Source organism: Osmerus eperlanus, chromosome 5, assembly GCF_963692335.1.
Source record: "Osmerus eperlanus chromosome 5, fOsmEpe2.1, whole genome shotgun sequence".
Classification (NCBI taxonomy): Eukaryota; Metazoa; Chordata; class Actinopteri; order Osmeriformes; family Osmeridae; genus Osmerus; species Osmerus eperlanus.
This window is the reverse complement of record NC_085022.1, coordinates 16,256,913-16,280,860: the sequence shown is the minus strand read 5'-3', so window position 1 is coordinate 16,280,860 and position 23,948 is coordinate 16,256,913. Positions and strand designations below refer to the sequence as shown.

The 23,948-nt window shown below is 49.1% G+C and overlaps 1 protein-coding gene across 2 annotated transcripts; it reads right to left on the bottom strand.

The window, feature by feature from the left end:
- Positions 1-3,204: 3,204 nt before the first annotated feature.
- Positions 3,205-16,680, bottom strand: LOC134021302 (tripartite motif-containing protein 44-like). 2 transcript variants are annotated; one of them, XM_062461984.1, is made up of 6 exons: positions 16,421-16,680; positions 14,847-15,574; positions 13,081-13,158; positions 7,493-7,786; positions 3,728-3,750; positions 3,205-3,523 (listed from the first exon to the last, which is right to left on the bottom strand). In XM_062461984.1, the coding sequence occupies exons 2-6, from the start codon at positions 15,495-15,497 to the stop codon at positions 3,430-3,432; spliced, it is 1,140 nt and encodes a 379-aa protein (XP_062317968.1). In that variant the 5' UTR covers positions 15,498-15,574; positions 16,421-16,680; the 3' UTR covers positions 3,205-3,429. The 2 variants fall into 2 exon arrangements, with proteins under 2 accessions (XP_062317968.1, XP_062317969.1); XM_062461985.1 differs by having other exon boundaries at positions 14,847-15,502.
- Between the last annotated feature and the right edge of the window lie 7,268 nt (positions 16,681-23,948).

Here is a 23,948-nt window from a genome sequence, read left to right as displayed (position 1 = left end):
CCCTCTCCTCTCCCTCTCCCTCTCCCTCTCCCTCTCCCTCTCCCTCTCCCTCTCCCTCTCCCTCTCTCTCTCTCTCTCTCTCTCTCTCTCTCTCTCTCTCTCTCATTGATTAGTGCCTTTCTGCTTTCTGGCCTCAAACGCACATGGCCTTCTAATCAGAAGAAGTGGATCTCTCAGGCAGACCGCGTAAAACCAAATCAATGGAGGAATGTGGGTATGTGTGAGAGTGTGTGTAGGAAAGTGGGTCTCTGTGCAGTGTGTAGGAAAGTGTGTACGTTTCAAAATGTTGGTATGTGTGTGTAGTGTGTGTTTAGAAAGTGGGTGCGTGTACATATGTGGGTCTGTGGGTGTGTGTAGCGTGTGGGTTTCGAATGTGGATTTGTGTATGTAGTGCGTGTGTAGCAATGTGGGTCTGTGTGTGTTTGTGTGTGTGTGTTTGTGTGTGTGTACAAGTATAAGAAAGTATATGAAATATCTTTCCCGAAATTCAGCCTTGGTGCAGAATTACAGCCACTACGAGCAGAATTACAGCCACTATGAGCAGTCCCAGGAGCTTTCCTTAGGACGTGCCATTTCTGTGTCTATAGCTTTTTAATGCTATGAGGAAGAAAGAGGCCGGGCTATCTGCCATGCTTCCGTCGTTTGCAAGCCATGATGTCTCTCGAGGAAAAGACGACATCGCACTCGCACGGTCATAGTTCATTTTCTGATTGGTGGGACAGATTCTCTGGGCGGGCAAAGCAGAGAAAGGGGAGGTAACCTCTCCTCTTACGACGACATAAGAGGACCATTTTCAAATCGGAGCGTTTGAGCTTTTATTTATTTTATTACCTCGGCTTGGTTTACACCCATCAACATTTCTAGCAACTGGGGGACCAAAGGAACTCATATTAATGTTCAATAACCTCCTAAAGTGAAATGTTCATGTCATGGGACCTTTAAGGCTGTATCATGTAACTAGTAGGAAGAATACTACTAGTGATTTCCTTGAGAACAAGAGAAAAGGCCGACAGCACACACACTCAGCACTGGCAGGTTTATAGAGAGGCTGCAGGACGGAGATTAGATCCTGATGATTAGTACTGTTCTGATGGGTTTCTTTGGAGTCTGGCAGACACTCGCCCAGACTGGAGCTGTGGCATTTAACAATGGCATTTAACAAGACACATCAATGAAAAACTCCATTGTTATTTAAAATGACAAATTCAAGGTTATAGTCAGGGGAAAGGGAGGACAAACTGAGGAGACTGGGATGAGGTGGGATTGAAGTTTGGGGTAAGACTGAATCTTGGATGAGGTAGGGTTGGGTCTCGGAGAGTGTGGGGTTGGTCCTAGGACTAGGATGAGGTGGGTCTGGGTCTTGGATAGATAAGGTTTGGGGCGGAGAATAGAGGTGGTGGTTGGGGCTGGGACTAGGATGGTCTGGGACTAGGATGGGGTGTGGCTGCAACTGGGATAGAGGTGGGATTGCGGCTTGGACTAGTATAGAGATGGGGCTGGGACTAGGATCGAGGTGGTGCTGGTCCTTGGACTAGGATGGGGCGAGGCTGGAACTAGGATAGGGATGGGGCTGACAATAAGATTGGGTAGTAGAAATAGCAGAGATGCATAGCTGATTCTGTTCAGTAAGCACTTCTCAGGGCTATATCTCATTACACTTTACCCCAAACATATCTCCCTCGGTGTCTGTAAATCAGTCTCTCTCTCTCATAATGTTTCTATCTCTACCTCTCTCCATCTATTTCTCTCCTCTTTCCTCTTTCCTATTTATAACATTTACATACATTCCATTTACAATTCCCCTGTACTCTCTCATCTCCCCTCCCCCCCATCTCCCTCACTCAACCTGGACCCTATAACCCTATATATAGCAGTAACCCCCCCACACCCTTCACCCCTTCCTTCACTGTTCAGCCTCCATTATGACTTCATTAGGTTTTATGCCAGCCATTACCCAGTCTTTAGCCAGCGTGCCGGGAGAAGAGAGCAGGGGGAAGGAAGCAGGAGGCTGGGATAGATTCTGCACCCACTGTGTTTTATGACTGGAGATGAAGAAAAGATGGGGAGGGCTTGGCGGGCGAGTGCTGCATGTGTGTGTGTGTGTGTGTATGGGTCTGTGTGTGTGTGTATATGGGTCTGTGTCTGTGTCTGCATGTCAGTGTGGGGGTCTGTGTGTGTGTGTGTGCAGCTGCATGTGTGTGTATGTCTGTGTGTGTGTGTGAGAGTGTGGGGAGGGCGTTAACCTTGACCAAGGGCAGGTCGCTCCCACCCTGGGCTCTGAAGCCAGAGCCATCTGCTCCAGTGTACTGGCATCAGCATTATCTATGGCAGGCCCATCCCTAACGGCCTGGGACACTGGTGCCACTGTGGGTCTGGACAGAACTAGACTAGACATGACTGGGCAGGACGAGACAGGGCTGTGCTCGGCTGGACGGGTCTGGGGTCGGCTCACAGCTAAAACCTACCGAAACCACTGGGAGGGCCATCCTGTATGTCACAAGATAAAGATGACCACTTATTTTAATTGACCTGAGAATATACTGTAGACAATCCATCAAATGGCCCACTGTAATATGGATATAAATGAACTTTCCCATCTAAGATATCACTTTAAGAAACAATCTTCGGTGAAAAGCAATAAAGCTGACACTGTCACTGATACAGTTTGTCAACACAACCACACCAGCATATCTGAGTGTCTAAATATTTACCTGTCTTTAAACTATAATGTCTCATGTTGTTATAGAAAAAGTAATATTTCTCTAGTAATCTCTTTTTCAAACCGAGAATGACATTTACCAACTTGAGACATTCAGAGTCGCCAGACTTTGTGGGTTGTGTGTGTGTCTGTGTGTGTGTGCGTGCGTGCGAGCGAGAGAGTAATAAGACAACAGAAGGAATATATGCCAGGTAGTGAGAGAGAGAGTGTGTGTGTGTCTGTGTGTGTGTGTGCGTGTGCGTGGGTTTAGAAGAAGGAGGCAGACTGAGATGAAGGCCCACAGACACACAGCAGGGGGTGATGAAAGGGATGTGCTCTGAATGAGTGTTACTGGATCAATACGAGTGTGAATGGATGAGGAAGATTTCACTGACGGTCTTACACCAACCAATGGACAGACACACAGACAAAGACATACAGGTAGACAGGCAAGCAGACAGGCAGACAGGCAGACAAGCAGGCAGTCGAAAGAGATTTTTTTTTTTAAACAGACAAACAGGTAGACTGACAGGCAGACAGAAATGCTCATTCTGATTGGACTGTTACCTGAAGTACAGCAGTAACTAAACCACCATGCTCTACCTGAGGGCTGGAGTTCACCCTGATAATCGCACAACACACACACACACACACACACACACACACTGTCCAATGAGTCACTCCGCCCCGGGCCTGTGCCTGCATGCCCTCTGATAGGAGCAGGCAGCGCGTCACCTCAGCGATGGTGCGATTCCCGCGGCCACTGAGATGAGGGCCACTAATTGCTTGGCTGGGCCATCGACGTGACACGCATGTGCCCGGATACTAAGTTAAGATACACATTGTTAGGGGTGTAAGAGAGTGAGAGTAGGTGTGTGTGTGTGTATGCGTGGGCTTGTGTGGCTGTGTTTTGGTGTGTGCTCAACCGTGCTAGTTGCATGCTGATCCTCACAGCTCTGACTGTTTTAACAGTCTGGGCTCAACTGGGAGCTATAAAAGGCCTGGGTATGAATCATGGGGGCATCTTACCTTGGCCTGGCCTCAATGTCGTTCTGGAAAACACAAACAGGAAATAGAGAGTGAGGTTCAAATACGGAGCCACACACACATTAATTAGCATGTTTACATCTTCCGGCAAACCTCCTTCAAGCGGAGTGCATCGCATTTGCTGTACTTTATCAAGAGCTCCGTTATCAGGCTCTCGGTGTCTATCAATATCCCTGTCCTCTTTCTTTTCCCCTACTTCTGCTGTCGGTGACAATTTCCCCTGTCGCGCTCCATAGTCCTCCTGTCTATTAGCAAACCAGAAACGTGTTTCCTTCACATGGGAACCCCCTCCCGCGCTGTGTTCCAGAGTGTTCCAGTACAGAGTGACTGTCAGGGTGAAGGCAGTGTGTCTGAAGCCAGCGGAGCGACAGGATGGCGGTGACTGCCTCGGGAGAGAGGGCCACGAGAGGATGAGAGCAGGAGGAAGAGAAGAGGAAAGACCTGACGAGACGCCCCACTCCCGACCGATGCTAATTAGCGCCGGCAGTAGCTTCGTTTTGGGGGAGAACAAGAGAGAAGCTGGTTCAGGTGGGAGTCTCTGAGGGGCACTTAGTGTCAGTCAGCAATCCCACCGGGACATTAGGCTCGTCAAAACGCCCTCACTAAAGTGAACAGGGCCGGTCCTTCCACAAGACCAGGAACTTGCATGCGCCTCTGATAATGCAGCAAAAGTAAGTGCGGTACAAGTGCTCATTATTTTGCGGCGTTCCCCTCCACCACCCCAGCCTCCACCCGTGGTTCTGAAGGATATCTAAGCCCTCTGATACTGATGTTGAGACTCAAGTTAGGTTTCTCATGAAGGTCATGATGCAGAACCATACCACCAAAGAGACTTTGAGTATCCTCTCAATAAACTCTACTCTCTCACTACATTTACATTACATTTAGTCATTTAGCAGACGCTCTTATCCAGAGCGACTTACAGTAAGTACAGGGACATTCCCCCGAGGCAAGTAGGGTGAAGTGCCTTGCCCAAGGACACAACGTCAGTTGGCATGACCAGGAATCGAACTGGCAACCTTCGGATTACTAGCCCGATTCCCTCACCGCTCTGCCACCTGACTCACTAACCATTACCTTGGTCCAATGACGGAACCCACTAGAGCTGTTATGACAAACACATGCCAAGTCTTCCTCAACAGGCGAGGACTCTTTTCTCCCTCCTGCCTTATCATTCTAATACATGTCATTCTTGAACACAAAGTGGGCTAAGAGGGTGTAATGTGTACAAAGCCCAGGCTGCATTTGGGCAGCAGTAACATAATGGGGACTGCTTTGTGTGTGTGTGTGTGTGTGTGTGTGTGGGGGGGGGGGGGGTGCTTAACTACATGCTACACTATGAAGCTGTAGAATGAGAATGTTCTGTGATAAACCCAGGCTGGACTAGGGCGGCAGGTAACATGGACGGGACTGTGTGTGTGTGTGTGTCGAGGGGAGGCCGGTGACAGAGAGGCTAGCTGCTCTGGTTGTGGTCCGGACAGACAGGCTCATTAACCGGGGGGAGACAGTCTCCCTCCGCCCCCTGCTGCTCCCTCTGACCTGGGTCAGGACCGGGTCAGGACCTGGCTAGCACCGGGTCAGATCAGAGGCGAGCTAATGACAGGCTAATGAATGATCATCCGTTGTCTCGGGGCCAGGGGCTCTGGTAACTTACACATCGATGAGCCTACCGCCTGTGTTCGCTGTCCACATGCATTTCCTGATGCGGGCCGGACGCACACACACACTTCCATATGAAACAGGGTACTGGAGCATATGAGTGGGTCAGTGTGCATGACTGTATTTCTGTATGGACGGGGGGGAGGCAGAGCCGGGCTATCATACCAATGACTGTGTGTTTTGGAAGTTGTCAATAGTGTGACTGTTTGTACAATTACATAGGTGAATGTTTATTTTGTTTTAAGGGTATACATCACAATCACTTCATTGGCTATTACGAAGAAGTAGCACAGAAATGTGTTTTTTGTGATGTGTGTGTGTGTGTGTGTGTGTGTGTGAGAGAGAGAGATTGACAGAGAAAGATAGTGTGTGTCTGCCACTGACAGATCACAGATCTGCGCTCTGCAATCACAAAGGACTGTGATTGGTTGGTAAACACAACGAGTGCCGGTGCGGCTGTCAACCTATCAGAGCTCTCTATTGATTCACTGACAGATCAGCCGATTACTGGGTGCTATGGGCCTCAGTGCATTACCGTAATAAATGTACACAGCAGTCGGTAAGCATGATTATCATCTTTCTCTCAAAGACCAGGGTTTTAGGAACCAAGCCTTAGGACCCATGAGTGGAGTACAAGAAATCGTTTGGAGACATTCGATATAGTATTTGTTTTGATTTCACATGGGAATGCACCAGGTCAGTGGACAGCTGTGTGGAATGAGACAGGTATGTGAATACTCCTCACAATGCAGGACAGCTTGACTGGTCTACTTGCATTAGAAAATGATGGGATTATGACTATAATGGCATGGTGGGTAGAGAGGGGGGAAGAATGTCTTTATCCACTAGAAAGTATAGGTGGGAAGATGCGTTTTAGCCGCTGTGAATCCCTTTTCTCCGGTCGTAAACTGGCTTTAGCTGCATCACTATTGTCCTGGGAGCTGCTCACTGGAATTAGTTTCCGTCCGATCCTGGAGTTGCTTCTTTAAAAAAAAAATCAACACCTGGTGAGAAGATTGAACCTGGCCCGCAAGTGCAGGGCCAGAACTGAAGCGTCTGGGTAATGTGATTTCACTGTGCTCCAGAAACGCTGGATCTCTCTTTGAATATCCACAAGCTATCCGTATTTCTCTCCTCTCCAGGCATAAACACTGTATACATGCCTGCTTACATTTACTGAAAGCCCTCTCAATCTGTCCTCCTCCTACCCACGGTACACACACACACACACACACACACACACACACACACACACACACACACCTTGCACGGCGAGCATTACTCACCAGCTACTGAGTAACGTCAGAGAACAAACTGGTCCACCATCAGCATTCAATTACGGCCCTAATGAACTTGGCCCACGACGGGCCCATTCCTCACCCAGAAAAGCAATCTGGAGCTGGGCTATGGCCATTACTAAAGCGCCCCTGTCTCCGTGCCCCACCCGGGAGGTAGGAGTGTGTTGACTCTAGAGTGGTGCAAGTGACAAATGGCCCAGAGGGATCTTTTAATTTGGGCTGCTGTAAATAAGAAGAGACTGAGCTGAGGAGAAAGGAAGGAACGTGAGAAAAGGAGGGGTGAGAAAAAGAGAGATCGAGATACGAAGAGATGAGGAAGGAAGAAAGCGTGAGATCGAGTGCGATTGAGAGAGAGAGAGAGAGAGAGAGAGAGAGAGAGAGAGACAGTCTAGTTGTGGTGTGAGTGAGTGAGTGGGTGGGTGCATGCTTGGGTTGCACAGCTTGTGTACGTGCACTGCTCTCTCCTGCGCGCGTGTGACAAAACGTGAGCGAGGAGGAAGGTGTGTGAGAAGCTGACCTTGACAGATACTGTAGAAGGTAGAGTCTATCCAGCCGCTGTGTGTATACACAGGCTGGAACTGGCATGCAGCCAGAGGATAAACATAGCTCCACTTAAGCCCCTCACCCTTCAACGGAACACATGTTGATCTATGATTTCGGACTGAGGAGAACTGGAACCCCTCCATGTCACAACCCCACTCTTAATGAGAATAACACCTTTTAGCTCCTATGAACGCCTGGTGCCTATGCAGTGTGCATGTGCGTCTGAAAGGGGCAGGGGGGGTCTCACCATGGGTCTGTGCCCGGGGCCTGGGGCTCCGGCAAGGGCCGCCGCTCCAACTCCGGCCCCAGGGTGCTTCTCGGCCTGGTCGAGCTGCCCCAGCTGCTGGGTGATGCAGGCCATCTCCTCTTGCAGGCGCTCGGTGTGGACGGAGATCTCGGCGATCTTCTCGGCGGCGGCGGCTGTGAGGAAGGCCTCCTTCAGGTCCACCAGGTGCAGGGTCCTCTTCTCCTCCAGGCGCACCAGCCTGTGGAGCTCGTCAAACTGGCCGTTCACGTAGGCCTCCAGCTGCTCCGTCGACATCTAGGTTGGGGAAGGAGAAAGAAGTCATGTTGTTTTTTTGGGGGGGAAACATGAAAATTATTTCTTTCGGGCCTGTGAAGCCCATTGAATTCAAACAGAGAGGCAGAAAGAGAAAGAAGAGAGGAAAGGAGAGAGAGAGAGAGAGAGAGAGAGAGAGAGAGAGAGAGAGAGAGAGAGAGAGAGAGAGAGAGAGGGGGGGGGACTGAGAGAGGAGCTGGAGATTTGAGCTCCTGCATATGCAGGAGGTCAAAATGTTAAAGAGGATGACAGAGGACTGACGGACGTCAGGGCTTATTACTGGCACGGCAGATGAACATGGCGGAGCAGCCCTTGCAAGACATGAAGGACTTCGATACAGAGCTAAAACAGAGAGCGGAGAGGAGGAGTATTAATGTGGATGGAAAACAAAGGAAAGCAAAAAGGAGAATATAAAACACTACCAAAGGTTAGAGAGACGGAAGGAGAGGCCGTATACCGACATTTAAATGAGAGGTGGAGACAGGAGAGAGAGAGGAAGTAGGAAAGGCTATATTCTCCGTTTATTTTTGCTTTCCTTCAACGGCCTGTTCATGAGAGCGTCATTCTGATGAGACTGCCGTCCTGCTCTGTGTCGTGTCATCGTGTGGCACAGTCTCCCCTCCGGAGTCCGACGCCTCGGCCTGGCGTCTCGTCTGCAGATAGAGACCTCAGAGAGGCTCTCTACCACGGCGAGCCATCTGTTTAGCTTTCAGGGCAATTGAACGGCTCGCCGCGGTTCTCTTTTAATTCGTTTCCCAGCCCCCCCACAAGGCGCTCTTTAGCTACGACTCATTAGAACGCGTCTCCTCGCCGGGCGCGCCACCCGCCCCTCTTCACACACGCGGAATCGCCCATGACACACGTGACGTAGTGGCAACCAGCTCCCCGAGGTCCTTCCTCCAATCCACCCCCGCCCCCCCCCCCTCCACCCGGCCCCCCAAAGTTGTCCTCTCGTTCACACCCGCCTCCCTGGATCCTCCTCTCGCTTCCTCCCTCTCCTGCCTTACCTCATCCACCTCCTCTGACGCTTCCCTTTGCTGTCCTCCCTTCCTCTCCTGCCTCCATCCCCTCATGTCGCCTATGTATTCCTTCCACTGCTTTCCCTTCATCTCTCAAACTCCCCTGCCCCTGCCCTGTTCGGTAACGTCTTCTCCTCTCCAGTGAAGTAAGCATCAGGAGTCAGAACAGCCAAGGCCCGCGGGGCCTAAAGTCTTTTCACAGATTCTGTACATATGGTCTGATTCATGAGGTCCGCATTGCATCATCAAATCAAAAGGAAGAAGTAACACTTTTTGAAATGTAATGTTTCCTGCAGTCATTTTGATGCAGAGGAAACGTGTCCCTGCTCATGCTGCTATTCACAAACACATTGGTCTTAATAGCAATCAGTCCTAAATGTACAAACAGCCACTGGCTGGAGGGACGAGGGACAACAGAACAGGTGAGAGCCATGATAAGTTAGTGGCCTACAACTGGCCCTCTCCATCTCCTGCAAGAGCCCCCTGTCCTTCACTGTGGAGGCCCCAGGACCTGTGCACCACATTGGGGCCACACTCTCTTCTCATTCCACTTCCGTCTCTGGAGCTATGCCCTGTGCCCTTGGACCTGGGTCTGTGGAAGGAGATCCAGATAGTGAGGAAGGAGGCAGCCAGGCGTGTTAATCTTCATTTAGGCCTCTGACTGGAGCCACTGGGGCAGTGCTCAACGCCGAGAGAGAGAGAGAGAGAGAGAGAGAGAGAGAGAGAGAGAGAGAGAGAGAGAGAGAGAGAGAGAGAGAGAGAGAGAGAGATGAGAGAGAGAGAGAGAGAGAGAGAGAGAGAGAGAGAGAGAGAGAGAGAGAGAGAGATGAAAAAGACTGAAAGAAGGGAAGGGGTAGTTGAGACCAGGGTGAACTGCCTTGAACTGCTGAGGAAACTACTGCAGGGAAAGCTGTTTGGCTGTTATTCCTGAAAAGGGAAAAGATTATGATTAGGCTAAATATAGCAAACGTATCAGACATAGCGTGTGATTCCAGTGTTTATTACATAACTGCTAATGTACGGACATTAAAACTGAATTAAGGCTCAACAGGGGATTCCTTTGAGTTCTGCTGCAGGCTGACATGGTGTTACCAATTAGTTCTTATAAAAGAAGCCAACTTACAGCCAAATAAGACAAAACCCCTTGGACACAAATAGATACAACCAAATAGCTCATGCCACATTGCATTAGCTCAAACTGGAGACACTGTTAACTTCCAGAGGATTCCCATAAACAGCTCTGAGAGCCTGAACTTGTAATTCTAACTGTCTGTGAAAGACCTCCCTGCCCAAACAAGGCTAGCTTGCCTCCACCCAGTCAGTCAAAGGCTTTGTGTGTTTTTAAAAGGCCTAAAAAAGCAATAATGGGACATTAACATAAATGGCTGTTCCTGCCCTGGGCAACAGTGGTCCTGGTCCAAATGAACACTTTTCCAGTGACACGCACAGCCTTCTTTGCACCCACTCTTGTTTACCAGTTACATCTATAACCAGCAATCAACTTCTGCAAATAAGCCACTAACTCAGCACTGAATGTGTATCACTTCCACTTTCTTGTTCATTTTCCTGCTCTGGGAATAATACAATGAGCGCTACAGAAAGCCAGAGAGAGGGAGAAAGAGAGGGCTTCTGGCCTTCTAGCATGGGTTTCAATGCGCAAGCCTTTCACTGGCTGGTATGGGGTGTCAGCTTAGGAAGCTCCTGGGTAATGATACACAAGGTAATTAAATTAAATTGCTATGAAAGGATGGAGGGAGGGGGCGAGCGAGACAAGGGAAGAAGGAGAAATAGCCCAGTCGTGTCATCTTTTCAAGCATTCCGGGCTCACCCTGCCCTCTCCGGGACAGCTTTAACGTGCCTGCTGCTCGTGGCGGCTTTATGAAGGAGGGAAAACGGATGGAGCGAGCGTGCGTGCGTGTTTGAGCGCGTGCCTTTGAGTGTGTGGATGTGGGTGTACACAGTGTGTGTGTGTGTGTGTAAGAGTGCGTGCGTATGTGTGCGAGCGATCATTGACACCCACGAGTGTGAGCCTCAACGAGCCCGCGTGTGTGTGGGGGGTGTGTGTGTGCGGTGTGTGCGTTTTTTGTTTACACATTCTGTCGCGCTGCACCTGACATCAGCCCTCTCTGAAGCCAGCAGGCCCAAAGGCAGACTGCCACCAACCACATGGTTGGAGTACATTAAATATGAGGGGCAAGTAAATCTGCAGACTACCTTTCCATCCTGATCTGAACCCGTCTGACTCTCCCCGTCACTGTTGCCATCTCCACCCAGTGAAGGGACGGAAGGATAGAACAAGAGACAGATAGGAACAATAGTGAGAGATAGAGAGAGACCCCCCCCCCCACCCATGTACTCCTCACCCTCTGGTTGGTCATGCATATGCATGGGCTGCCAGCCCCCACCCTGTTTTCTTGAGCTTTATTTCTCCCCCCCAGAAAGAATGAGGAGATATGAGCTCGGAGACATCAGATGTAAATCCCTACACCTGAGGCCGAGTACATAATTAAGCAGGCGGGATTTCATAAGTAAACACAAGCTTGGGTTGAAACCTTTTTATCCTCCCATGCTGAATACAATACATGTGCGCACACAAGCACGCTCACACACACACACACTTTCTCCTCTTCCCTCCTAAACTCCCTCAAGGCCAAGCTGGAGTTTCAACTCTTTAAACTTTCCCTTCACATGCACACACGCGCACTGCTGCCATGCCAGCAGCGACCCGCGTAGCAGTTACCGGTCATGCATAATAAGATATGCTGACATTTGAGAGTGCGGAGAGGACACACTGACAAATCCACATAATGGTTTCTGACACGTCGCTGTGCGAGCGAACAGGAAAGTGGTTTCTCGGCATGCGCCGCTCTGGTGGGGAGGAGAGCGAGGCAAAGGGTCCGGGAGGGCTGGAGGGCAGCACTGATACTTCACTATGATAATGTGCCTGGGTCGAGCCTGCCAATAGGAGTATTACCTTTAACAAGGCGTTCACATTAACCTTCTACGCTACGACGCTACGACACGGGTCTCCTCTCACAGGGTCCACAGTGACGGCTCACTGTGGCTCACAGCTCAACACCTTCAGAAGAGATAGACTCGTGGTGATGAGTAGAGGAGATGAGTGGAGGAGGAGATGAGTGGAGGGAGAAGTGGAGCCAACCAGCGGAGGGCAGGCCAAAAGGACCGGAGGAGACCAGAAGAGGTGAGGCGAGGGGGCGAAAGGTGGATAATGGTTAATTAAGTCCAGGAGGAGAGGAGTGAAGGAGACGATGAGAGAACGAGAGCCAACTGAATGGGAGAGAGGAGGGGGGGGGGCCGAGAGGAGGGGGGGGGGGGGGCGAGAGGAGGGGGGGGGGCCGAGAGGAGGGGGGATGGCAGGACCATCCTGGCGGGGGAAGCAGAGGTGGATGGTTAAAAGCTGGTCAGCTCTGACACTGGTCCTCACTAACTGACCTCTCCTTCTGTTCCAGCCAGATCTAGAGGGCATCACTGGTTGCTGTGCCTGGAATTAAAACTGTCCTCTAAAACGAGGCTCTTGGAAGAGAAATACACTGGCTCGCATGTTTTGTGTCCAATTTGACGGTAATAAATTGCCCATTTAATTTGAGTCTGCATTCTGTTTATAGTTGTTATATTCGATCTAGAAGATGACATCATACACCTACGTAAGGCTTTTCACCCAGGGAGCAATGCGGAACAAACAGAATGTAAAATAAATGAAAGAAAGAATGAATGAATGACTGGATGAATGAGTGTACTGATTGGAAAATTGGCTCCTGTCTGTGTACTCCCTGTTGTGTTTATGACATAATCTCCCACTAAGCCCCTCTTTATCTCACTCTGGGATGACGCATGTTGACTGCTGAAGAGCATGGGCTTTATACAGTTCCACCCAGGGAATCAGGCAGTGTGCTGTCTGGTTCAGCGCAGATTGGAATATTGTATATCAACGGCTCAGAGGTCAGGGACGGGGTCACAATAAGACCAGGTCATACACTTCTGCATATGAAGAATTAAAACATGACTGATTTGTTTTGTTTAGACAATTAGCCTTTGTGTACTTTTCTGAGGTAAATTGCTCATGGATACCGACATGGCGCCCGTTTTGGTTAACTGAATGCTTTACGGTGGATAGCATCATTTGCTAAGTTTGGCCTCAAAATGGAATTATGTCTACATTGCTGGGTGTCATTTTTGGTTAAATTAACACTGGGTTCCAGAGGGACTGTGTAACTCTGGGTCAGTGGGAGAGCTCACCTCTGGGTTGGTCCACTTAGTCTTGATCTTGTCAGCCATCTTCTGAGTGCAGCCCAGCAGGTCGTATCCCTCCCGGCTCTGCAAGGCAAAGAAACCCCCAGTCAGGCAATTAGCTCCAACACACGTCCATAAAAGCCTGTATGAAATCTGCCTTTTAACATTTCAGATGTGTCACAAACACAAAGTGGATCGATGTAACACCGGTCGCAGTTATTCGATTTTTCTGCTCCAGCGTCCGATGCTTCCCACATCACAACTCGCCGTCTCGCACCCCATCTCTGTTAACGATGCTGACAAATATGGAATCGATAGATGGCGGTGGGTGCTTGGCGAGTGTAGGATCCCTTTACTCCAGTGGCCCTCCGCATCCGTCTGAATGGCACAGCGTGGCTGTGCGGGCGATGGTATAGCCTCGGGCAGCCCTGCTGAAACCCCATCTCTGTCTCACTCAGGCACAGCAGTTAAGCCATATTGCACCAGCAGAGAGAATGGAGCAGCTGGATAGCTAGCCACACTACGACATCACCTCTTAGCTACCACCAGGGATGGATTCAGACTCTACTGCACACTTGTGAAATCAGTGCACACTTCAATACTTGAACAATTCTGATCCAGAGCTATAACCTTGGCACCTTGATCTGTGATTCGTCCAGTATAGTAAATGTAGTCTGATAGTATCTTGTTGAATTACGCATACAGGAATAACAGACTTAAGTGACTTATAGTGAACCGGAACTATAAAAATTAGGTGTTAACAAGCTAATGAGTTTTTACTTTAGAGTTCAGAAAAAAGAGGCCAGGTCCTATGATCCTCCTGACCTCTCAGTTAAGATGGCTTTTTACTAAATGACTAAATGTAGGGGGAACAAACAAAACAAAGGCAACACGTTCATGAGAACTCTGATGGGGTTCTGGGACTAAATAAACTCGTCAAATGCATTTGTACGTCGCATGGGGTAAAAGCGTCTGCTAAATGAATGAACTGGAACTGTAAATCAACAACTCTCTTGTCGCCGCCCAGATGTGCCTTCATTACTTTTGACATTTCCTTCACTTAGCAGATGCTCTTAGCCAAAGTGATGTACAAATAGCACAGTAAAGTACATCTCAGCGACGGTGTCTGTCCTAGCCTCTCCACCGGGCTCGGAATCCAGGGGGTGACTCAGAGGACACAGCAGAGGGAGGCGCCCGCCACACGACTCAATCTGGACGTGGAGGCTGGGATGCCGTCACCCACACGGAGCTTGAGGGACACTGGAATATGGTCATCGTGTTTCCGTACAGTTTCCTTTCATACTATTCACAGGGTTGGGTCATTGGGGGGGGGGGGGGGGGGGGGGGGTGGTTGCCGTCATGTCGAGTTATGTGTAAAAAGTAGGCAGAGGAAAGAGGTGACTGTACATGTGCCAGTCCTGAGGTTATTGGTGTACTACTGGCATGGATAGGCTCTGTTCATATTAAGCTGTACAGTGTGTGTTAAGATGGGTATTAACAGCAGAGGGCATTACTCATACTCTTAACACACTAACACACACACACAATGCACATACACACTTGGTTATGCATTTGCCTCGTTCTGTAAATCGCATATAAGAGACAGCTTCTCCTTCCCTCAAGGGCATAGAGCAAGTGTGAAAGTAATTTCTCATGCCCCATGGCCATGAAAGCTCAACGCCCAATGGGAAAGCCTCTCGCTGGAAGCTGCCCGGCAACCCACCATGCTAAGCGAGTGGAAGGATGAGGGATGTTATCCCCGTGCGACTAACCTTCTGCCACGCGTAGGCCTCGTGCAGGGTGATGATCTCGTGCTCGCTGTGCTGCCCCTGCACGGCGCACACCACACAGATGACCTTCTCGTCGGGCTTGCAGTAGAGAGAGCCCTCCTGCCCGTGCTCCTTGCAGCGCAGTCTCTCCACCGTCACTGTGTCCCTCCTCCCAGGCTCCGGAGCGGCCTCGCCCGCCCCCCCGCCGGCCTCCCCCACTCCCCCGTCTGCCTCGGCGTGCCCTGCCTCCTCCCCGGGGTCCCCCTCGCCGGCCCTCGCCGCCTGAACGGACCCGATCTCCTCTACGCTGGCCTCGATGCTTGAAAGGGTTTCCTTCATTTGTTCCTGGAGTCCCAATCTCACCCCTGCCTCTTCCCCTGCCTCTGGGCCCGCCCCTTCCCCAGGGTCTCTGTCCCGTCCGGGTCTCTGAGTGTGCGCCCCCTCCTGGCTGTATGGCGACAGGAGGTGGCGTGTGCTGACCGCGTGTTTGACGGCGTGGGCGGGGCAGAAGGCAAAGGCGCAGGTGTGGCACACCTGGGTGGCGGGCTGGGCCTCGTCAGGCTCGCAAGCGTCACATGACCCGTCCATCTGAGGAAGGTCCTCCTCTTCCTGTTGTTCCATGGCGCCACTCCAGGGCTGCTCCCGATTGGTCATCCTCACTTGGGGGAGATAAAGAATGAGGCTGGAGCAGATGAATAAACCATGAAGAGATGCAGAGAGGAGCTAAGAAGCTGTGAGGAGCAGGTACACAAAGAGCAGAGGGAAGCAGAGAGAAGCAGAGGAGCAGAGGAGAGTAGAAAGTTGCAGGAAAGAACACAGTGTATTTATAGTCTTGGCCATGGGAATAGACTCATACTGACTTAAGCGGGTAGGTTGTTGTGTACTAAAGGTTATAGTCAGCTCATCTTATCACATGCAGTAGGGAATATTATCACCCTCACCAAGTCTCTTTCAGTCTGCCTAACAGCGTGTCCCTCATTCCACGGACATTTTCAAAGCACACGTAACTTTCTTTCTCACTCGTTCTCTTTTCCTCTCTCTCTCTCTCTCTCTCTCTCTCTCTCTCTCAAAGATACATGGACACACTCGCATAAAACTGCTGAGTGAACATCCTCAGCTTGACCGAAAGCATTTACACACACACTCACACACACACAAACACTTTTTCTCTTTTAGCTCCACCTCCCTGTGTCCAGCGTCAGGCCTTTGACCTTTAAACGCTTCATTTGTGAGAGAAGTCTGAGAAAAGAGACAACTCGCTTTGCTTGCCTGACACACACAGCAGGCACACAAACCCTCTCCCCTCCATATATCTGCCACCCTTTCCTCCCCTCCACCCCCCCCCCCCTCTCTCTCTCTCTCTCTCTCTCTCTTTTCTTCTCTTTCTACCTGGTCCCATTGGACCTCCCTCTCTTTGCTGTGCTCATGTGTTCTCTCCCCTTCTTTCCCAAGACACAAACAACCACCACAACACAGGGCCTCACTGCACATAAAACTTCCCCTATTCCCCTCTCTGCTGTCGTCGTTTCTCTGACTCACATGCACACACACAAACGCAGCCACCCAGTGGGTCTTACCCGTGCACTGCTTGTGCTTCTCTCCAGAGTGTTCTCGCTGCTTTGTTTATGAGTCAGGCTCCCCTCTATTGTTCCTCTTCTCCCTCTGATTATCTTTCTGTGCGGGGCTACTAGTTGTCTGATAGTGCAGGCAGTTGACTGCTAGTTAGCACTACCCTAGCATAGCGGCTGAAATTATGCTCCACTTTGACTTGAGCGGCTAAGCTAACAACTTACGTCGGGCTGAATTCACTTCCTTGTTGATACCAGCTGCTGCCTGTGGGTGTATTTTTCACTTTCTGCTTTTGCGACGAGAGCGAGAGACATGCAGAGGGAAAGATAGAGAGAGAAAAAACATGCGGAGGAGGAAGAAAGTGAGAAAAACAGGCTTGACAACCACAACAAAGACCGAGGGTGCAGTCCACAAGAGCTAACACAGACAATGGAGCAAGATTAGCAGGCTTGAGAGAGATCGAGGACACACTTCTGTTCTCTGTGAAGGGAGCTAAGAGGCTATTGAGTTGAGGTCCACTGTAGTTTGTCAGATGAGTGTTGTTTCTCTCTATGGCAAAACATAAAATGAATTTAATACCTAGCTGAAACACGAGTGGCCTTCAGTTTAAGTAGATGAGGGTGGATGAGCTATTTTTGGCAAATGACAGATTGATTTAAACCTGGCTACAAAAAAAGTTGTTATACTCAAACAAGAGACAGCACAGCATTGGCAGATAGGCAATTGGCAGATAGGCAATTGGTAAAGACAGCAGCGATTGGTACAAGGGGCTTTGCTAGACCCTATTTACTGGGGCATGTGCCTCTCAAAAAAAATGAAATTTGAGTTTCAACTGTTTATTTTATCAGTCAGTGCATTCATTTAGATCATTTAAACTCAAACATAATAACAACATGAGTCCAACGTATTACATGAAGCTCAAGCTCAAGTTATTGCGAGAAAACTCCCCGAACCCGTAGGCCTATATTGAGTAGGCCTGTGCCCCAGTAGAGCTTTATGTCTAGCAATGCATCTGCTTGGTAGGCCTACTACTGTGGTAGTGGCCACACTACCAACACTCTAAGCACGATCAACTCATGCTAATACTTGTTTGATTTAACTGTTGGACCACGTTCTTTTCAGAGGGATAAATGAGGGGGTTTGGTGGAAGAATGCTTTTGGCCACCTGAAACCTAGACCCCTCCTAAACAGTTACATCTTGTCTACACACTTCACAGAGCATTCATTGTAAAATTGGTAAAATCGAATTGTATTAAGTGTGTTCACAATTTATTTTGTTTTGTGTGACTCTGGCAATTAGCAGGGTTATTGATTCAGGTTTATAGAATAAACACGAGAAAAGGAGAAAACAAAATATACACTACACATTACAATACATTGTGTAGCAATACACATTACAAAAGAGAAATGCTAAAATAAACTAGTTTTAGTTCTTCTCAGACAAAGTTCTGGATACTATAAGCAATTCCATAGTTCAAGTAATCACAATATTCTATAGTTAAAAATAAAAGATGTTTCTCTGAACATAAATGAGAGGCAGGTGTTGGTTAACAGGTTGGTCAGAAAATATTGACTCAAAGCCTTAGCTTGACCACTGGTATTGACGTGAAAGGTCACTTGTGTCCAGGCCAGGGCAGACAGAATGTCAAACAACAACAACAACAACACAGAAGAAAGAACCGTCTTGGGAGGAGAGCAACATGTCTTCTTTCTAACCAGGTCAGCACCTGGGTGCTCTTTTCCACAGCTCTCCGCTTCTGTCTACCTGTCTGGTCACTACGGTGAATTGTAAAGCAGAATCAATATGATATCCTGGGTGTCAGTCTCAGGAGCGCTGCTGCTGCTGTTCATCTGGGTCCGTCAAATGAGAGAGAGAAAGAGAGAGAGAGAGCGGCTTGCAGGTGAGATCCGAGATAAATGACTTTGTGAGGAAGTGAATAGACGAGAGAGAAAGAGAGAGTGATGATGTTGGAAGAAAGGGAGGGTGACCGGCAGGCAGAAACTGAACGAGTGAATAAAAGAGAGAAGAAGAGAAAAGGAATGTGGGGAGGGAATGAGATTGGTAGGGGAGGGCTTGGAGGCAGGTAGATAGCAAGGGAGAGAGGGTGGGAAGGAAGGAGATAGGACACATTCCGAATATCACTAGTCCTAACACCTAAGGCAGTACAGCATTCTATATCAGGAATCATACCCGCCGAACCCATTAGAATTCTGAAAACATGACTGTTCTCTTGTGGTGTTAAGTGTTACATCCAAGTGATTCAATGAAACATGCATTGCTCAAACAGTCCATGGGCTCTGAGATAGAAATACTAAGTACTGTCTTTACTCAAAGATCTCACTCTATCTTTTTTATCCATTCCGTTTACCTCTCCCTCTCTCTTCCTCTATCTCCGATGTATCTTTCCACATACATCTCACCCTCCCTCCTTCCCTCCACTCCAATCCCTCCCATCTAAAGGCAGACCATAGAAACACATTAAGCCTGCCTAAGAGTGCTCCCGTATGAATATAAAATACCTCCCACACACCACATCCATTCATCCCACACAAAGGCCCATGCAGTCAGCTGGGGGGGGCTGATAAAAAGGTTGGCAAATGATCTACTTTACTCGGTTTGTATTTTCTGTATTTGTGTATGTTTTTCAGTAGATTTGAATGGGTGTGCATGCAAAAGTGAGAGTGAGTGAGTATGGATGCCCGTACATTGATTTTATGGATATTAAAAAACCACATCAATCTCCATCTCTATATACTGCTGAATGATTCTAATCCGGTTTCAGAAGCACTTCCCTGTCCATGCCACCATTCCCTGGAATCCCCCCAGGATCGATATCTGGCCTTGCAGCACGCATGCCTTCCCTCAGTAAGCTGTTGGATCCATCATGCAGTGGGAGAGAGCCAGCGTGTCAGGTATTATAAACCTGGCTGGCGCTGGACCTTATTACCCCCAGCAGATGGGAAAGGAAGGAGTCAGCCGGAATTGGTATGAGAGAGCAGAATGCTAACACTCACAAGGGAAAGCTTAGAAATGAGCAATGAAAAATATGTACGCACACGGGAAAAAATGACAGTGTGTTTATATAGCGGATCCAGTGGAAATTACCCATATTAATAATGATCAGACAGGAATTTAAATGCAAGCAGACTGATGGTCATGTGATCATTCAGCAAAATGTGCCAGCTCCATCCCCTGTCAGCGTGTGACTGAGAAGACCCATTTCCCCAGTGTTGTCAGACCCCGCCACTCAGCCAGCTGTCTAAGGGGCACAATCTGAAACGATTCCATCACCGCCGTCTTTCCCTGCTTCCACTATCAAAGCCCCCCCGTCATATCAATCAGCTGACTGGTCAAAGGCAAACAACTGTTCCCCCGGCCTCGGCATGGAGCTGCAGCATGGCTGAGAACACAAACGGACTCAGTCCTTGGAGAAGGGTGTTTGATGTTCCCTCGGTGAGGAGGGAGAAGAGGAGTACTGACGTTGGTGCAGCCTCCTCACTCTTCGTTTCCAGCTCCGGCTGCAGGTTCTCCAGTCACACAGACACGCTGACAGAACAAAAACTATGGCTAAAGACAGGTGTAATGGCATTTTTTGATATAGTTACTAAGAATGTATTTTTAATAGACTGAGGTTGTGTTTAAACAAATGGATGTTGCAGTTGGTCTTAAGGTATTTATGGTATTGGTTTATGATGCCTGATTGAGAAGCTAGGGGCACAGAGGTTGGGGGATGTTTGAGTTCTGTGGCCTAAAGGGAGATGGATAGATGGATTCAGTTGATCTAGCAGCCCTGACCTTTTGGCCGAGGAGATTGTGTCCTGTGTCCTGTTTGTGTTTCATTAAGGGTATCTTTACTGTCCTCATTTAGAGAAAGAGCCGTGACATCAAAAGACTTTGGTCACTTGACCTGGGGGGTTATATTGTCTTAACTGTCACTGAGCAGTGCTGACCAATCACAGAGTTCAGAAAAACCATTTAATCTAAAGTTTATATAAGGCAGGTTTTTGGGGTTGTTCTGTATCACTCTGGCGAACGACCTGTGGCTAGCACCTCCTTCGTTATGACTGATCACAAAGTACTTTGTTAAATCATGATCTGTATAAGCAAAATAAATTTATTGTAACCGCCATCTCTTGACTATTCAAATCTACACAGTGCCGCTGGAATTTCTGCCATATCACAGGCAGGCGAGCAGACAGACAGGCCGGCAGTTTGAGACACTGACAGACAGACACACAGGCACGCATGCAGGGCAGAAAAAAAGTTTTCGTACGCCTCTGCCCTCTGTCAGATTGTTGTAGAGCACTCCTCCCTGGTCCTGCCGCCTCGTTCTGTCTGATCAGCAACCACCGTCCTTATCAGCCCCCTGCACACCGGCAGTCCCCACGGTAACCGTCTTCCGTCCGTGTGTGAGGGCAGCCGTGTGCATCTGCCGGTGTCAGGTGGGACTCCCGGCCAGAGCTAGCTCTCTGCTGCAGCACTGGGCTAGCACAACTGAGCAATGTTGACAGGCTAACAACCAGCTGAAACAGCCCAGTCACAGTGTTGTACTGAACACCAATTCATCTGCCTCGTTGGACCTCTGTCTCAATCCGGTTTTCTTTTATTCCGCAATTGCTTCTATCTTGATTTCTTTTGATATTGACCACATCAAATGACAAATGTAGAATAGTATTCTAAGGATCCGCTTATATGATTATACAATAAGGTACTGTATGTTCTTTGACAGTAAAGGAATGCTCCTGGAGTGGCTGCCATGTTTCATGTTCCAGCCTCTTTGCTGTGCCATGATACTGTGGCTGTATGACTGTATCTCCAACCCTGCTTTTATCTAGCCCAGATCAGCCAGACGACCGAGCAGCCTGTCTCCTCTGCTCGGAAAATAAGTCTGGAAAAGTCTGAACCCAAACACAATAGGAGATTTGTCTGGTACTGTCAGGCCTTGGCATGTAGTTAGACACTGGAGGGGCCTGCTTCGCCTTTATCTGTGATTCATCTCTGGCAAACAAGCCTGCGCCCGCTCCTAAGTGCCGCTCGGCTACACTTTAGAGGATCAGCCACTTCGCAGCTGCAAGTACGTCGGGCCGTATCGGCGATCCGGGAGACATGGTGTGATCACAGAGCTGGCTGCTCCCGCGATGATGCTGCAACCGGGGGCAAGTGTGGACAGAGAGGATAAGGATCTAGGAGGGGAGTCAACGTGAGTAAGCGTGGAGGCACGCGTGTGCACCCCCCTCAAATACACTCACACACACACACACACACACACACTCACACACACGTACACACATATACACAGACACAGAAAGAGACACAAGCAGACCCATGCCCAAGCACATCTCTCTCTCCTTCTCTCTCCCCCTCTCTCTCTTTCTGTTTTCTATCAGTGCATGCTTGCAGAGAGCACATCCGGGCACTATGAAGAAATTGTTCTTCACTGTCACATGCTCCGACACAGCTGTGGCCCTGACAGCTATGACAGTGAAGCTGAGGACACAGAGCAGCTCTTTGGCTTCACGTCACAATGAGAGGCAATGTCTCCTCCCGGGGCCCCTCTGTGCTGGCCCCTGAGTGTGGGCGAAGGGCCCACAGTGGTCCTCTGTGTTCCCTGCCTTACAGCACCCTGGCACTATCCTGACACTACCTTGGCACTGTGCTGGACCATGGAGCCCGTGGAACTCTCTGGATCAACACAGTCTCAGAACCAGACCGTGCCAAGTCCACTGCCTGCCACACATTGCCTGGTCTGGCTGACAGGTATTGAGTATATGTGTGCGTGTGTGGAAAATGATGTGTGAGTGGGTGAAAAGACAGAGAGGGAGAGCGAGAGTGCGTCTGTTTGTGCCTGTGCATGTGTGAGAGGGAAATAATAGAGAAAGGAGAGGGCAGGGGGAGGGGGGAAGGGGTTGGAGGGGGCAGAAGGAGAACACAAGAGAGTGGAGAGGTTATCTGGAAGGTGAACCAGCCCCAGCATGGTTTGGAGGCTGTGACCTGCAAAATGGCTGGGAACGCTTTTGACCTCTGACCGTTGAGTGATGTAAGCTTTCGGGCCGAGTGTTCAATCTGTCCTCTTCCCTTCAGTCCTGCAAATCTCATTTGAAATATTCCGAGTGGAAACCCATTGAGAGAACCCAAGTATTTGGAGTCTTTTGGAAAGCAGCCCCTTGACTCAAGCTATAGTTAACCTTCCCACCCTTCCACATTCTGCTTGACTCTGTACAGCCTGCTCTCATTCCCAAGGTGCTGGCAGCAGTCCCCTTCACTCCCAGCCTGGGCTGTGAGAAGGGGATAAGGGAGGGGTTGGGTCTGGGTTTGGTTCAATTGTTCAGGTAATTACATATTTGAACGTGAATGAGATTTTTTACAAAGACATTTGTGCCACAGGGCAAACAAAATGCAGGAGAAGCCTTTGTGTGTGGGTATGTTGATGTGATTGATGGAGAGGGAAAGAGAGAGCGAAAGAAAGAGAGAGCGAAAGTAAGAGAGAGAGAGAGAGAGAGAGAGGGGAGAAAAGAGAGAGAGAGAGAGACAGAGGAAGAGAGAGAAAGAGAGAGATGGGGGGGAGGAACACATTTTTAGAAAGGAGAGAAGAGAAAATGAAAGTGTGAGTGAAAGGAGGCAGATTGTATTTCGTCTTCCCGGAAAGCACTGCCTTCATGCAAACAAAAGGATGAAAAGGATGACCTGCCTCTATTCTTCCTCGGACTCAGCTTGACTGACATACAGTCCTCCCTCCTTCACCCTCTCTCTCCCCCTTCCTCCTTCCACCTCCCTCCCTCCCTTCTCCCTGTGTCAGTGTCCAATATAACCTCTTAAAACAATTATTGAACTGCCAGAGGGCAGTATGCCGACTCAGCATACTGAGAAAGCAGACTACCTGTCACTGGCAGAGGGGAGAGAGGGGTGAATCCAAGGAAAGGAGGGAGGATGGAGGAAAGGAGAGAGGGGTAAAGCCAATTGAGGGAGGGAATATTGAAGGAAGGAGAATGGTATGAAAGCACAAAAAGGAGGAAGGATGAAGGGATGGAGGGAAGAAGAAAGGAAGAATCATCACAATTTTTTTTTGATTTAATGGAAGTTAAGCAGCTTATTGGTTTGGCTGACTTTGCAGCTATGTGTGTGTGTGTGTGTTTGTATGTGTGCTTATGTGTGCTATATCCATCTCTGCGTATGACGCCTTTGAAAGAAGACAAACCATTCGGGACAAAAGCAGATTATGAGATTAAATGATGGTAAGAAATATAAATTCATGAGTAACTGAATTCCGACAGTACGCAAAATGGGTCAGAAATCATTCCCTAGTGTGTGTGTGTTTGTGTGAGTGTGTGTGTTTGTATTTGTGCGTGTTGTTGTGTATGTGTGTCTTAGTGTGTGTGTGTGTGTGTGTGTGTGTGCTTGTGAAGATCTCAAATCTGTGTCCCGTCTGCTCTGTGATTGTGCATCATTTTCCGTGGCAATGCTGACTTTTTAATGACATCACCAAGATCTGGGAGGATGGGATAACACAGCCGATCCAACTCTAGTGCATTCTGGGA

Coding starts and splice junctions, on each gene's coding strand:
- LOC134021302 (XM_062461984.1), bottom strand. CDS start 15,497: ATGACCAATCGGGAGCAGCCCTGGAGTGGCGCCATGGAACAACAGGAA. Junction 7,787..13,080: donor CTAAGTGGACCAACCCAGAG/GTGAGCTCTCCC, acceptor TCCCCAACCTAG/ATGTCGACGGAGCAGCTGGA. Junction 3,524..3,727: donor GACATTGAGGCCAGGCCAAG/GTAAGATGCCCC, acceptor ATCTTAACTTAG/TATCCGGGCACATGCGTGTC.